Source organism: Schistocerca nitens, chromosome 2, assembly GCF_023898315.1.
Source record: "Schistocerca nitens isolate TAMUIC-IGC-003100 chromosome 2, iqSchNite1.1, whole genome shotgun sequence".
In the NCBI taxonomy this organism is placed as follows: domain Eukaryota; kingdom Metazoa; phylum Arthropoda; class Insecta; order Orthoptera; family Acrididae; genus Schistocerca; species Schistocerca nitens.
This window is the reverse complement of record NC_064615.1, coordinates 344,684,011-344,698,397: the sequence shown is the minus strand read 5'-3', so window position 1 is coordinate 344,698,397 and position 14,387 is coordinate 344,684,011. Positions and strand designations below refer to the sequence as shown.

Genomic DNA, 14,387 nt, shown 5'->3' with positions numbered 1-14,387 from the left:
CTAAAATGACAATAATAAATTTCTCAAATACAAATGAATCCTTATTCCTATTTCAAGGCTTATTAGAGCTTCAATTTGAGAAATGCAACAGTGAAAAGCAAATATTTGAAGTTGATTGCAGTTTAACAATATGTGTCACACAACACAAGCATTATTAGTGAGGCAGGTTTCTCACACAATAATTTCAATAAGAACAGTGGCAACAGCAAAACTATTGGAAAAATTAAGAGATGATATCATAAAAAATAAGAACACAAAATCTGTTTAAAAGATACCCAAAGTTTGCTTAGCAAAAGATGGCACACATTATGGGTATGCTCCTTCAAACTCCACAATTTTAGCTCATCAGTCCTTCCACTGACATTGCTTTCCACCTTCTGTGCTCTTCACTCTCTAAATGTTTTCTATGGTGTGTTTAGTTTAGGAAACAACAGAAACCACAAAGAACAAATTCTGGAGAGTGGAGAGTTTGGTAAATAACGAAAGTTTTCTTTTTATTTTGGTGAAGAGACTGTAGTTAACACTGTCAGCTAATTTATACAACAATAAACTGACTACAATGTATAAGTTGCTTATCTGTCATCTGTCCTCCAGTTGTTTCTGCTTGTGTTTGATAAATAAATGCTTCTCTTTTATCACAGTCACTATGATCAAAGGACATTAATTTCAGTACTACAAATGGGGATTATAACCCCTTTGCCAGAAAATTTTCATAATTGCAGTTACCAAGTATGATCCTAGCTCCTATCAAAGTAGTCTCCTGGCTATCTATACACGGTTACCAATGTTTCTGGAGATCTTGGAAGAAAGCAGGGAGATTTTCAAGTACAATGCTCGTAAGCTCATTTTTCGTAGCCCATTGGGTGCCTGCAATATCTTGATTAAGCTTTCCTTTCCGTCACCTTTCTACTCATGGTAAAAGAAAAAATCGTAAGGTGAGAGGTCAGGCAAATGTGACAGATGTGGGATGGCAATAACAGAATGTCTGGCCAGATACTTGTTAACAGATAAAGCAGATTGGGCATTGTATTGTCGTGCAGTAAGAACCAGTCCTGAGAATGTCACAAATCAGGGCGGCGATATCAAATTCCTCGTCACAAATGTTTCAAGACTTTGATTAAAGAGTTTGGTTCACTGTTTGACCTGGAGGAACATACTCATGGTTAACTAATCCTTAACTATCAAAGAATGCAATCAACAGAGCCTCTATTCTCGCAGGTTGTCGTTTGATTTTTTTCGAGGCTCGTGATACAGGACTCGCCATTTGGCACTTTGACGCTGTGTTTGAGGGTCACACTTAGCACCAACTTTCATCCCCAGCTGTAATCTTTGACAGAAATGTAGGGTCACATCTGGCTCTTTTCAATAATTCAGCAGGAATTCTTTATCTTTCCTCTTTCTGTTCATCTGTTAGTGTTGAGAAATGAGTTTTGCATAAAGTTTCTGTTTCCCTAAATCTTTGCATAAAATCTTATGACAAACATCACAATCCAGATTAAATTGTTCTGATATCACACACACAGTTACATAATTGTCTTCTTGTAATAACTGCCTTGCATGCTCCATGTTTGGACTGGTATGTGCTGTAGATAGGCAACCAGCTCTCGCATCGTCTTGCAATGAATCTGCCTTCGCAAAACCTTTTGTGCCACTCAAAAACATGACTTCTTGAAAGTGACTAACCTGCATATGCTTGCTTAATCATTGTACATGTTTTACTAGGAGTTTTCCCAAGCTTAACACAAACTTTAATGTTCACTCTTTGCTCACAATCAGCACCCATGTGCCACTATAACTATTGCACCAAGAACTCAAACAGTGTGTTGCTAAGCACAAGTTGCCACATGTTGAGTTTGCGCAGAAACATGGAAAAGATCATTCCAAGGACGTGCACATACCAGGTCACAAAAACAACATTTGTTCTTTCTTATTATTGAAAACTCAGAAATAAAAAAAAACACTGTCCTAGAACTTTTCTGACAAAGGAAGTGTGGTAATCTAGAGCTTCCTGTTGACAATGCACCCACAGAGGGTGGGCACAAAAGTTGCTAATATGGCTACGAAGTCTTTAGAAATGGAATCCTAGAATAAGTAGTTCTCAGTAAACGTCTGTATCAAAATCGGATAAAATCTCAATCTGAATTTGACACAGTAGGTACTTTTCATCCCGAAAAAGTCGTCATTCTCTATAGTTGAATGGCAACTTCAAAACCACACCAATCACAACATAGCTAATAGATTATCTTCTTTGACAATTATGGCATTCAAGCTATTACCTGATGGTTAGCTTTTTCCCCTCTCATTCATGTACAGAAACCAAATAACTTTTTACATTCACTGGAATCTTATGAAAAATTAAGTACAGTGAATAAAGGGATTCTGGACACTGAAAATTGATAATATATGTAATATCTGTTATCTGTTATACCTGTCTCACAGCTTGGTAAACCTTTTCTTCATGGGAGTCCATTTCCACAAAGGTGCGAATTTGTGCTAGGTTCACACTTTCCCGGTAGCCCAAAGCTACAATTTCATCAAATGCAAAAATGAGATTAAATGCATTATCAGCAATTTCCGCTTCATCCATGCTTCGGCAGTACTCTGGGATCTGCAAGTACAACGAGAATAATTTTGGAAATTATGAGAATTTAATTACACTTCAAAATAAGTTCTCTTGTCTGTTTTACAAATTACTCATACAATAGTATTGTATCTTTGTCAATCCACTCAATCATTCAATGTACAGAACTGTACAACATAATATGGTACAAGTCAAGCAGATGACGAAAAATACACACACGTACAACATTGTTACACACAGTATATATCACACAGAAGATATATTATACATGTATTCTTACTCAGTCATTCAATATACAGAAGTGTACAACATAATAAAGAACATGTACACACACAACAATGGTTCACTTAGTATACATCACATTGGTTTATAGATCACACTGAAGAGATTCTTGTACACTGTAGAAGCAATGCTTTGTTAACATTGGTCTTGAAGTTTTTTCTTTAGTTGGATCTTGAATAATTTATATTTCTTCCAGAAGATGGTTATAAAATTTGGTTCCCATACACTTCACACTGTTATTGTACAGTTTAGTTGAATGGGGAACTGACCTTTCTATCTCTTTGGCCTTGTGTCACGGTGGTGAGTATCCAGGTTCTAGTCCAGTCTATTGATACTTTGTTTAAAAAAGCAGAGCAGTTGAAAAATGTATTGACTAGGGAGAACAGTTATGTTTTCAAAGAGTGGTTTACAGGTTTGCCTTTGATGGTTGTACAACACTGTTCTCGCTGCTTTTTTTGCAGTTTGAATAATTTCATTCATTTGGTACTGTGACCCCTAAAAATGATTCTGTAACTTAGTACTGAATGGAAAAGAGCATGACACATGTAAGTCAATGTGCTGGTATTTAGCTCATCCCTCACTAATTAGCCTGAAACTAATAATGACAATTTTTTTTTTTTTATGCATGTGATATTAGGCTTAGAGTTCGGTATTGTTCGCATTTTGTAGCTGCTGCCTTCTTTGGTATAGGAACAATGATACATTTCTGGAAGTCTGTCGGTACCTCTCCTGTGTTATAGATGGACCTAATAAGTAAGCAGCATCATTTTCATGCTGTCACCGGCATTCTTTATTAGTTCTGTAGGGATGTCATCAATACCCATTGCTTTGTTGTCTCGTAGTTCTTTTAGGGCTCTGTCAAATTCTTCTTGCAGAATGTTATCTCCCTTGTCATCTTCGTCTACTAGCTCTTCTCTTCCTATTACTTCCTCCGAAAGAGGTGTTCCGGGATATAACTCCTCTATGTATTCTTTCCATTTCTTCACCATGTCTTCACCAAACAGCATTTTCCCCTCTTTATTTTCTATTGTACCTGAGTGTGTTGTTTTACGTTTGTTAAAAAATTGATTTGCAGTTTTGTAGGATAAATCAGTTCTTCTGTTTTGCATATTTTCTTCCACTTCTCTGCACATTTCTTCAAGAAAATTTCCTTTTGCTTTCCTTGCTTCTCTGTTACCTAAGTTCCTTAGTCTTCTTTCTTCAGCTTTTCCTTGTTCATCAGTTGCATTTTTGTATAATCTCCTGTTTTCTGTAAGCTCAATAATATCTGCTGTAATCCATTTCCTCTTGTTTTTGGGTTCAGTTCTTCCAACTATCTTTTCTGCTGCTTTTTATATAGCAGATTTAATTTGATCCCAGTCTTCATTTACTCCACCATGTTGAAAATTCTTAGCTAGGTTGTCTGTTTCATCAGCACAGCGCTTTGCCAGTCCCTGAGTTTTCAGTTTTTCTAGTTCCCATTTAAGTTTTACTGGCTTCTTCTTCAAACGTTCGAATCTCAGAGAACTTTTCATCAGGACCAGGTTACGATCACTGCCTATGTCTGCATATGGATGGCTCCTGCACTCTTTTATCTGGTTCCTAAAACTTGCTTTCACTAGACTGTAATCAATCTGTTTTCTCCCCAGGTCTCCAGGGGCCTTCCATGTGTATCTTCTTCGTTTGTGATGTTGGAAAAGTGTGTTTGCAACAACTAATTGGTTCCTCGAGCAGAACTCGATTAGTCGATCTCCTCTTTAATCTCTTCTTCCAAGTCCATATTTGCCAACAACGGCTTCCTCCGGTTCTTCACCCACATAGTTTTTCCTCGAAATTATTCCAACTCCTCCCATTCCTGGTCTATTCTGGTCAGTTCTGGTGTGAATGACTCTGTATTCTCCAGACCAGAAATCAACTGGTTGGGGCCATCTCATCTCCGATATGCTTAGGATATCGATTTCCAGTCATTCCATTTCAAGTTTTACATTTTCTAGCTGCTACACTGAAGCAGTGTTCTCACATTCCAAGTGGCTATGTTAAAATTGGGATTCTTTTCCTTCACGTTGTCTGTAGCTTTTGCAGTCCCCACCAGGAGATCCGATTGGGGGACTATTTTATCTCCGGAAAATTTTACAGAAGATACTGACATGGTTTACTGCTGATGCTTGGGATAATCGTAGTTCTTTAATGTGGTGGTTTCCCGTTGCCTTCCACATCCTATGTCCTTGACCATCAGCTGGTTCTTCCGCCTTTGGAAATCATTTCTCATTTCCAGTGCAAGAAGGTGCCCTGTCCAGCAAATGCTGGGGTGATGAGTTATCCCGGTCATCCCTCGGTCCCTGTCTATGTTAGCCATCACATGAAGTGACGTTGCCCACACACTACCGTGTGGAGGTGTAGATCAGGCATTTCCCTTCATTGGGTCTAGGACCTTAACGGCATTTCTTAGTCCCCTCCAGTACCTTACATTTATTTTCTTAGAAACGATACTGAGCAGAAGAAATGAGTTTCTTCCTAAGAAACGAGTTTAGTCTGGCAGCCATTCCATGCTCAAATATTTTACTGGATACTGAGAACATTGCAGCTGAACAGTAGTTGCCAGGATCTTCTTTAGATCCCTTTTTATGTACGGGTATGATTTTTGTCTTTTTAAATTTTCTTGGAAATTTTGCATCAAAAAATAAAGCATTTATTATGTGAGAGAGTGGCTTACTAGTAAGTTTACTACATCTATGGAGAAGGAAGCAAGGGATCATGTTTTCTCCTGCTGATGATTTTTTCTTTATTTTACTACATATTATCCTTTCTATCTCTGCTCCAGCTGTAGGTGATAAAAAATTGTGCTTCTTGATGTTACAGATAAACTAGGGAAGTATCAACTGGATATGGTTTCTTTTTATATGTTCAATGATAAAATAAATAAATAAAATAATAAATAAAAACCCTACGAGGGAGGAAAAACTTTTCCATACACCACACTACAAAAACATGATTTCTTTTTGAAATTCATGTAGGAATGTAAACAATGGAATGAGTAAAGACAATTACTGTATTGGGAAGTGTGCAGTCAGGTGGGCAGATGGAACAAAATTGGAAGTAGTGTGGGATTGGGAGCAGTAGGAGCTAGGAAAAGGGAGGGATAGATGGGGCGGATAGGAATACGTTACCACAAGAAGCTCATCCTGGAGAAGTCAGGGACAGTTGCTTTGTATAAAGTTCAAGGAGGGAGAGAGGAAAGGAGCAGGAGAAATGGGGTTAACATGGATGGGCAAAGGTGTAGGACAATGTCTAGTGGAAACTGAGGTCAGAAGAATTGCCCAAGCAAAGTATGTATTGAAGGGTATTAGTAAACAAACAGCAGTCTATACAGGGTGATACAGCTGCCCCCTACCAGTGTCATTTTATGCAACCTGCAATTTTATATCTGGCCTTCAAAAATCACATGCAAGATTTTAACATTTTCTCACTTATTACATGCAAACTACTAGTGCTCCAGATAAAATGAATGGGACCTTTTTCATAGGAAATTTAATGTTGTTACATTTTGTACTAGTATATGTTTTGACTGCAGGCCACAGTTTTCGAATTATTCAAGAAAAACGTACAAAGCTGGCTTTCAAACGTGCCTTCATTCCCACACTCATCCCTCACCAGTCAGAATTCCTAGTATGTTGTTCATGGCACTCCCTTCTAACACTGCACAAAAATTTCCAATTACACAAGCTATTCTCGATATTCGATCTTTTCTGGTCTCTTCTAATTGGGCTATTACACCACCAACATAGTTGGCTATTTTGTTAACTTTATTAAACATGCCCATGAGGATCACAAAAGAACAACCACTTATATATACATTATGCAACAACTAATTACAATGTCCATTTGATTCAAACTTATTCCTTAGAAGCACATTAGTTTCGCAGTCAGAAGGCCGTATGACTATAACAAAGTAATTGTTTATTTTATGCTGTTAAAATTCACAAAACTGTTACGTAAAGTTTACACAAACATCAATTTTACAATTTGTAAGTGCTTGGCGAAGATGGTCGTGTAACAAGGCCTTTCAATGAAGACTTAAAAAATGTTGAATGTAGAAAATAATTTGTGCAGTCCCAAATTTTTGTACAGTTGCTGGTGGGAGTGCCATGAATAATATGCTAGAAATCCTTAGCAGTGGTGGTTGAGTAGGGATGCATTTGAAGGTCACTTTTGTACATTTTTTTAATAACTTGTCAACTATGGCCTCTTTTCTAAAGTATCCCCTTTAACCACATTAAATTTCCAATAAAAATGTCCTTTTTTTTTTTATTAAAAGGACTAATAGTTTGCATAATTCGACATCGGTAGGAGCAGCTGAATCACCCAGTACAACATAAACACAAGTTGATACAGGGTGTATATGTGGACAAGGAAAGAAAATTCCTGGATATTTCCCAGTTAAAAATACACTTTCTCCTGGATGAAAACACTTTTTCCATGTTAATAAGTATTTATTGTTATTAAGTATTTTTCCTCGGAACAGTAAAATTTATCAATTCTTTGAATGGTTATGTTTTTATACATGGGTGTAGAATTTCCCGGCACTTTAGAAAACGAAACTTAGGGCAGAAAACCCCTGTTGGAAAGATTTTTGATGCGCAGCAACATGTACGCTGCATATGTTCGTATTATGAAAGTATAAATTCGAATTCCACCAAACACCGCATGTCACTTTCCGAACCATTCGAGATTGCGATGCGGTTTTGTAAGCCAGTCATAGCTCATGTCACGTGATCCGGCCAGCCGATGACAGCGGATATTCAGAGCACAGGACACGTGATGTTGTCAGCTAATAGCAACATCACTGCTAAGTAGTGCGGACACACAAACAGGAAAAGTTAATGTTTTAAATTAATATATATAGTGTTGTTACAAGAAAAGAAAAGCTTTCACATATAATACTGGTCTCTAAGGTTTATAAGCTGCAAGAGAAGCTAAGCTTTCACATATAATGTTGATCTTTTTTATACGCGTGTTACACTTTAATAAATATCACAAAAAGGTGCCAGTAAAAAGTGTAGCTGAGTCCAGTGGCTTGTCCTCAGAGTTTTCCACAAATAAATTAGCTACTGCAGAGGAGAGAAAGCATCCCGTAGCACTACATCAATTTGCTCATAATAACGACATTAATGTCTGATCTTCTGGGCTCGAAATACTTCTAAATGGCTCGTCATCAAATGCTCTGCGATTTAAGAAATTCATCGTACATTCTCGCACATAGTCACATTGCGTAAAAGGAAATTTAATTTGAAAGTAACGCTTTTCAAAGCACCATTTGAAATATATTCCCGCGACCTGTTAAAAATAGGTTCGTTACAGTAGTTGTCACAGAGCGCCAGGTAACAAGTGCCACCGCGCTTTGGCAGCTACTATGATGCAGGAAGCCCATATGTTCATACATGTAAAACATTAAAAGATCTTACATTATGTCATAAAAGAAAAAAGACACCAGAGGATACTCCAAGAGCATCGGAATTTCGTGAACCATACTAAAATGGCACATTTAAAGTGCATACTTAAAGAGCACATTCGTATGTCCAGATTCCCAATGAAGTGGGCCTCGACCTAATATTAACCTTTTCAGTGTGGGTTTCGGGATGTAAATTTTCTTGGAGTACCAGTAGAAGATGAAAACGTGCACTTGAAATGCAGCAAGCAGTTGAAATTAGCCAATAGTGTGGAACTAAACACTTCGTTTCAAATACATTGACTGCCTCAGCGTAAAAAAAAATTTCCTTTAGCAAACCAATGAAAATAACTTCATTGTTCTACAAGGCAATTAATGCATGACTGCCAGAAAAGTGGAAATAAAATAAAATCTGAAACTAATAGCATATATTAGCCTTCCATAATTATGTGAATGTATTTTAATTCACTTGATAGCTCCCAGCTACAGATATCCGTCTTGTTTTCATTTGACGTGAGAGCAGTAAACGAAGAGGAAACAGCAAAATCATTAAATGTAAACAGGGGTCACGTGGAGACTACACACTTTCCCACTATAACTCAAGACTGCTCTACACATCAGCCCTAGATCTACGATATTTCCAAACTGTGGCAATCCTAGATAGTGGTGCCCCCCCCCCCCCCAGCCCCCTCCCTCGAGCGTTTGAGATACGTTGTCAAAAATTAATAAAAAAAAAAAAATCGAATTTTCAAAAATATGTTCATTTTGTAGGGCACATCATCTATATTCAGGACAATGGACATTAAAACATCCTGTGCTGCCTCTCCTGCTCCCAGTCGCCCGGTTTGACATCCTGCCCCTCTTTAAAAAAAAAAACGCAATTATTACTGGATGGGATTATTTCTAATCGGGAAAACAAGAACTCTTCAAAAATTTGCACTCTTTATTGCCTGTTACCTAATAACTTTCCGTTTTGGGTGACATAAAACATAGCATACATACAACCAGTAGAGACAAGAGACAAGCAAGACAGTAAACATTTCTTCAGTCCTTAGCTCCTAGCATTGTTTTCTCTCTGATCTTGCTACAGCTTTACATGGCGTGCTTTCCTTTCTGCGAAAGAATCTATTACCTCATCAAAGTTCATCAATGTTTTGCTACATGAAAAATTGAAATATCGTTGTCTAATACTGTGTAACTTGTTAATACAAATAGTACCCAAGACTGGTGTGGTTTCTCCATCTGATTACGTCTATTTTGTCACTGTCTGCTAGATAAAACAAAACAGGCCTTTCTAACATTGCAACAATTGTAATACACACCAAATAAATGAGACTGTTTTGGCACAAATGGTCATTTCTATAACACAACACAATATAATTCATGAAGACCAACATAAAATGCGTATTAGGCCTACTACAAGCAAACAGCTTTATGTTAGAAAATAGTTTCACATTTCAATCATAGGCTCCAGTTTCCCGAGCATGAAATCAGAAAGTAGTAGTACAAGATTTTTATATAAATTTGGAATCGTCATATTCTTCCATAATCTACATCTACATTTATACTCCGCAAGCCACCCAATGGTGTGTGGCGGAAGGCACTTTACATGCCACTGTCATTACCTCCCTTTTCTGTTCCAGTCGCATACGGTTCGCGGGAAGAATGACTGCCAGAAAGCCTCTGTGAGCACTCGAATCTCTCTAATTTTACATTCGTGATCTCCTCGGGAGGTATAAGTAGGGGGAAACAATATATTTGATACCTCATCCAGAAACGTGTCCTCTCGAAACCTGGACAGCAAGCTACACTGCGATGCAGAGTGCCTCTCTTGCAGAGTCTGCCACTCGAGTTTGCTAAACATATCCGTAACACTATCACGCTTACCAAATAACCCTGTGACGAAACGCGCTGCTCTTCTTTGGATCTTCTCTATCTCCTCCGTCAACCTGATCTGGTACGGATCCCACACTGATGAGCAATACTCAAGTATAGGTCGAACAAGTGTTTTGTAAGCCACCTCCTTTGTTGATGGACTACATTTTCTAAGGACTCTCCCAATGAATCTCAACCTGGTACCCACCTTACCAACAATTAATTTTATATGATCATTCTACTTCAAATCGTACCGCACGCATACTCCCAGATATTTTACAGAAGTAACTGCTACCAGTGTTTGTTCCGCTATCATATAATCATACAATAAAGGATCCTTCTTTCTATGTATTCACAATACATTACATTTGTCTATGTTAAGGGTCAGTTGCCACTCCCTGCACCAAGTGCCTATCCGCTGCAGATCTTCCTGCATTTCGCTACAATTTTATAATGCTGCAACTTCTCTGTATACTACAGCATCATCCGCGAAAAGCCGCATGGAACTTCTGACACTATCTACTAGGTCATTTATATATATTATGAAAAGCAATGGTCCCATAACACTTCCCTGTGGCACGCCAGAGGTTACCTTAACGTCTGTAGACGTCTCTCCATTGAGAACAACTTGCTGTGTTCTGTTTGCTAAAAACTCTTCAATCCAGCCACACAGCTGGTCTGATATTCCGTAGGCTCTTACTTTGTTTATCAGGCGACAGTGTGGAACTGTATCGAACGCCTTCCAGAAGTCAAGGAAAATAGCATCTACCTGGGAGCCTGTATATAATATTTTCTGGGTCTCATGAACAAATAAAGCGAGTTGGGTCTCACACGAACGATGTTTCCGGAATCCATGTTGATTCCTACAGAGTAGATTCTGGGTTTCCAGAAACGACATGATACGTGAGCAAAAAACATGTACTAAAATTCTACAACAGATCGACGTCAGAGATATGGGTCTATAGTTTTGCGCATCTGCTCGACGACCCTTCTTGAAGACTGGGACTACCTGTGCTCTTTTCCAATCATTTGTGTGAGTGTGATGACCCTGTTTCTTCTCCTTCCTCGTTTTAAGAAGCAATATTGTCATGACTAATTCTAGAACGATTCCTGCCTTTGTCAAAGTCAAAACTTGTTCACCGGTTAACTTCAGTAACTCTGCCAAAACCACCAGTTTAGTTATCCCTGATTATTATCCGGTTAGGCGTTGTTATGTTCGTACCAGCCATTTTCTGCACTACTTCCACAATAGAACTTAAGCGGATGCTAGATGGGGCCTGTACAACTGGCCCTTACTAGTGTAGCAATCTGGCCAAAAATTTTCTGACAAAGTTTCGTTTTCTTGGGTACACCACGAAGATAATACATAATCTTTCTTCCCTGTTATTCATGTTAGTCGTTTATTTCCACTCTGGTAGTCCGAATCTATAGATATCGCTAGTAATTATAACAATGCTGATCATTTGCAAATCTAATCAACCACATAATCAGACATCGATTGGCGTTCACTCATTCGGCTTTACTCCGCTCAGCTCATATGGCCCGGTCCCATTTTTCCTGCAGGAAAGTTTATTTCTAGATGCGACGAGGATTCTCTGACAGAGACATCACGTACACTATGCAAGCATTCAAAAATCAACTTATGATTCATTCAGAAATTAACTTACAGAGTATGTTCAAAAAGCAACAGAGATGCGTTTCAAAAATCATATGAGTAACCGATAGACCAATGTGCGCTGGATGCTAGGCGCTTTGTGAAACAAGGTTTTTTCTCCTGAAGAATATGAATTTGGCACCCCTCCCTCCCCCCACATAATTGTCGCCCTGGTCAGATACCTCGGTTTGCCCCCCCCCCCCCCCCCCCCCCGTCACTCAGAGGTCCAGGCAAGCTGCACATGCGTGAATCTGGCAGTAACATTTTTTCCAGGTGCATCTAGCTGCTTGCTGCGACTGCTTACACAGCCAACAGCCAAGTTTCTGTAGCCAGAAGTGGGAGAAGGTACTACTCATACGTAACTCAACTGCACATGCGCAAGAGCTTGCTCGTAACTGCTAAAACAAATCTAATGTAAACAGTTGTGACGTCACGCTCATCAGAGGCAATATGTTGTTATTAAGCATTGCATAGTCTTCCTAAAGCCTTTGACGCATTTTGCTGTTGGCAGATGCTTGTATGAGCACTGTGTTTTGTTGTATGTGGCACATTTCCTTTGCAATTTATGTTTTATTTTCGTTTTTTTTTTTTCCTTGTTCATGTTTTATTGTTGCAGCATTATTCTGTAGTAGTGGGATACAGTAACATCGTTTGTTAGAGTATCGCTTTTTACCAGTCAAAACTACAAGAATTTAACTGAAAACCAAGATAACAAAAAATTCCCTGAATTCTAAAAAATTCCCGTGTTTTTCCCATTTTTCTCCCAGATGAAAAAATTCCCGGGTTTTTCCCGGATCTCCCGGGTCATATACGCCCTGTGATAACATATCCACTAGTTCATATATGTGAGGTTAACCAGGTATAAATTACTTAAATAAGACACCCTTGTCATCATTATCATCAATGAATTAGTGACAAAACTTGTGTTAACATGTTAAAACTTGCTGGCTGAATTAAAGAACTTTTAATATTTTGTTGGGTAAAAACTGTAGCAAAAAAACATTCAGAAAGTAATCAAGTCAGTTGGGTTGCTGTAATGTCATTGCCATGATAAACATACTCTGGTTACTGTAAGTGGACAGTGCACAGCTGGAACTGTTCTTAGTGTCACAGCAATGGCTAGTATTAACAACTTTTTGGATGACAATAAAGATACTGAGACTGGCTGCATTAGAGGAAATCACTTTTTTCCCTTGAATTAATTGCAGACTGACAGAAACAGCACAGGAGACATCAAGAGTGATAGTAATTTTTAGGGGGTATGCTGAGCCACTGAGACGCAAGAGAGAAACACTCCTGAAGGTTTTGCACTTGGCATAGAATATTTATCTATTTTTTATGGAGGTATCCAATAAAAGTGAATTTATGTCTTTTAAGTGAACAAACATTTCCTTTCATGGAGAGAAAAAAGTACCTCTTTACTGGCCCCAGTATAATCTATTACAATGTAGAAGCTGCAACGGATACAAGTAAGGAAAGTACACTTTAGTCGAAGACAGGAATCTGAAAAAAATTAAATTACTCATCAATATCAGCAACTTAGCTAAGAGTATTTCACATCTGTGCAATTTAGAATGCTGATACGTGAAGGGAGGATTCAGATGGTACAGGTCATTAATCAGTCGCTGAAGCGAACTCTCTTGTATGCAGCAGCATTCTCTGCCACTGGGTGGTGAAACATCTACACTTCACAAGCAATAGCACAGTGTTTGACAGAGGTCACTGGCCTCAGCTTTGTGGTCATGTCTACACAACTACCATGCATTATTCACAACACTGTTAATATGTGATGTATCTGCTTCAACACATAGTTCTTGTTCTAATGAAGTAAGGTATATTGATGACAGAACTGGAAGAGAATGTAACACGCACGTGGTCTATGTCTCTCTCATGGCTATAATCAATTTGACAGCGATCTGAAGGAGGGCCAGCAAAAGAAAAAGAAATTTTGTAAGTTGTGAGGTACAATAACACGTTTTTGAGGTGCAAGATTTTGGTGAGGATGTTCTTCATTTCTGGGCACGAGTAGGATTGCCCTTGAGGAGGTTGTGCTTCAGCTGTTCCTGTTTGGGTGGTACTGGAAACAAATCCAGAAAGTGGAGCTTCACAGATGGTCACTGATTGGGAGGAAGAGATGGTAGCTATAGAAGTGCAAGTACTGTTGATAGTTAGGGGTTTTAATGTGTGCGCAGCTAGTTATATAACTGTCACAAAGAGGGAAGTCAGTGTCCAGAGAAGTGGCTCATTACACTGAAGATGATTAACTGAAATAGATTTGAGAGGCATTGAATACGTGGATGGAGTGAGGTATCGCCTTACCCTTGGGTCCAGATCCTGAAGATAGTATCACAGAATATAACAGGTGGGGTGTTTTGGATTTTAAGTGCCTGAGAAGTACTCCTCCAGGTTGCCCATAAACAGATTTGTACATGAGGTGGTTGTGTATGTCTTTATGGATATGCCCTTTTTTTTTTAACATCTTCCACTCAAAGGAATATCAGTGTTGGCTGAAGAGAAAGCTTTCTGCAAGTGGCAGTGATAAAGATCAGTTGGAGAAAAATTACATACAC

General features: G+C 38.5%; 1 protein-coding gene across 2 annotated transcripts in view; it reads right to left on the bottom strand.

Annotated features, from left to right (window-relative positions):
• Positions 1–14,387, bottom strand: part of LOC126236155 (coatomer subunit delta) — a 131,200-nt gene that overhangs the window by 90,146 nt on the left and 26,667 nt on the right. For both annotated transcript variants that reach the window (XM_049945241.1, XM_049945242.1), the window contains one exon: positions 2,429–2,608. In XM_049945241.1, the coding sequence (XP_049801198.1) occupies positions 2,429–2,608 (180 nt within the window). The remainder of the gene's footprint in view (positions 1–2,428; positions 2,609–14,387) is intronic.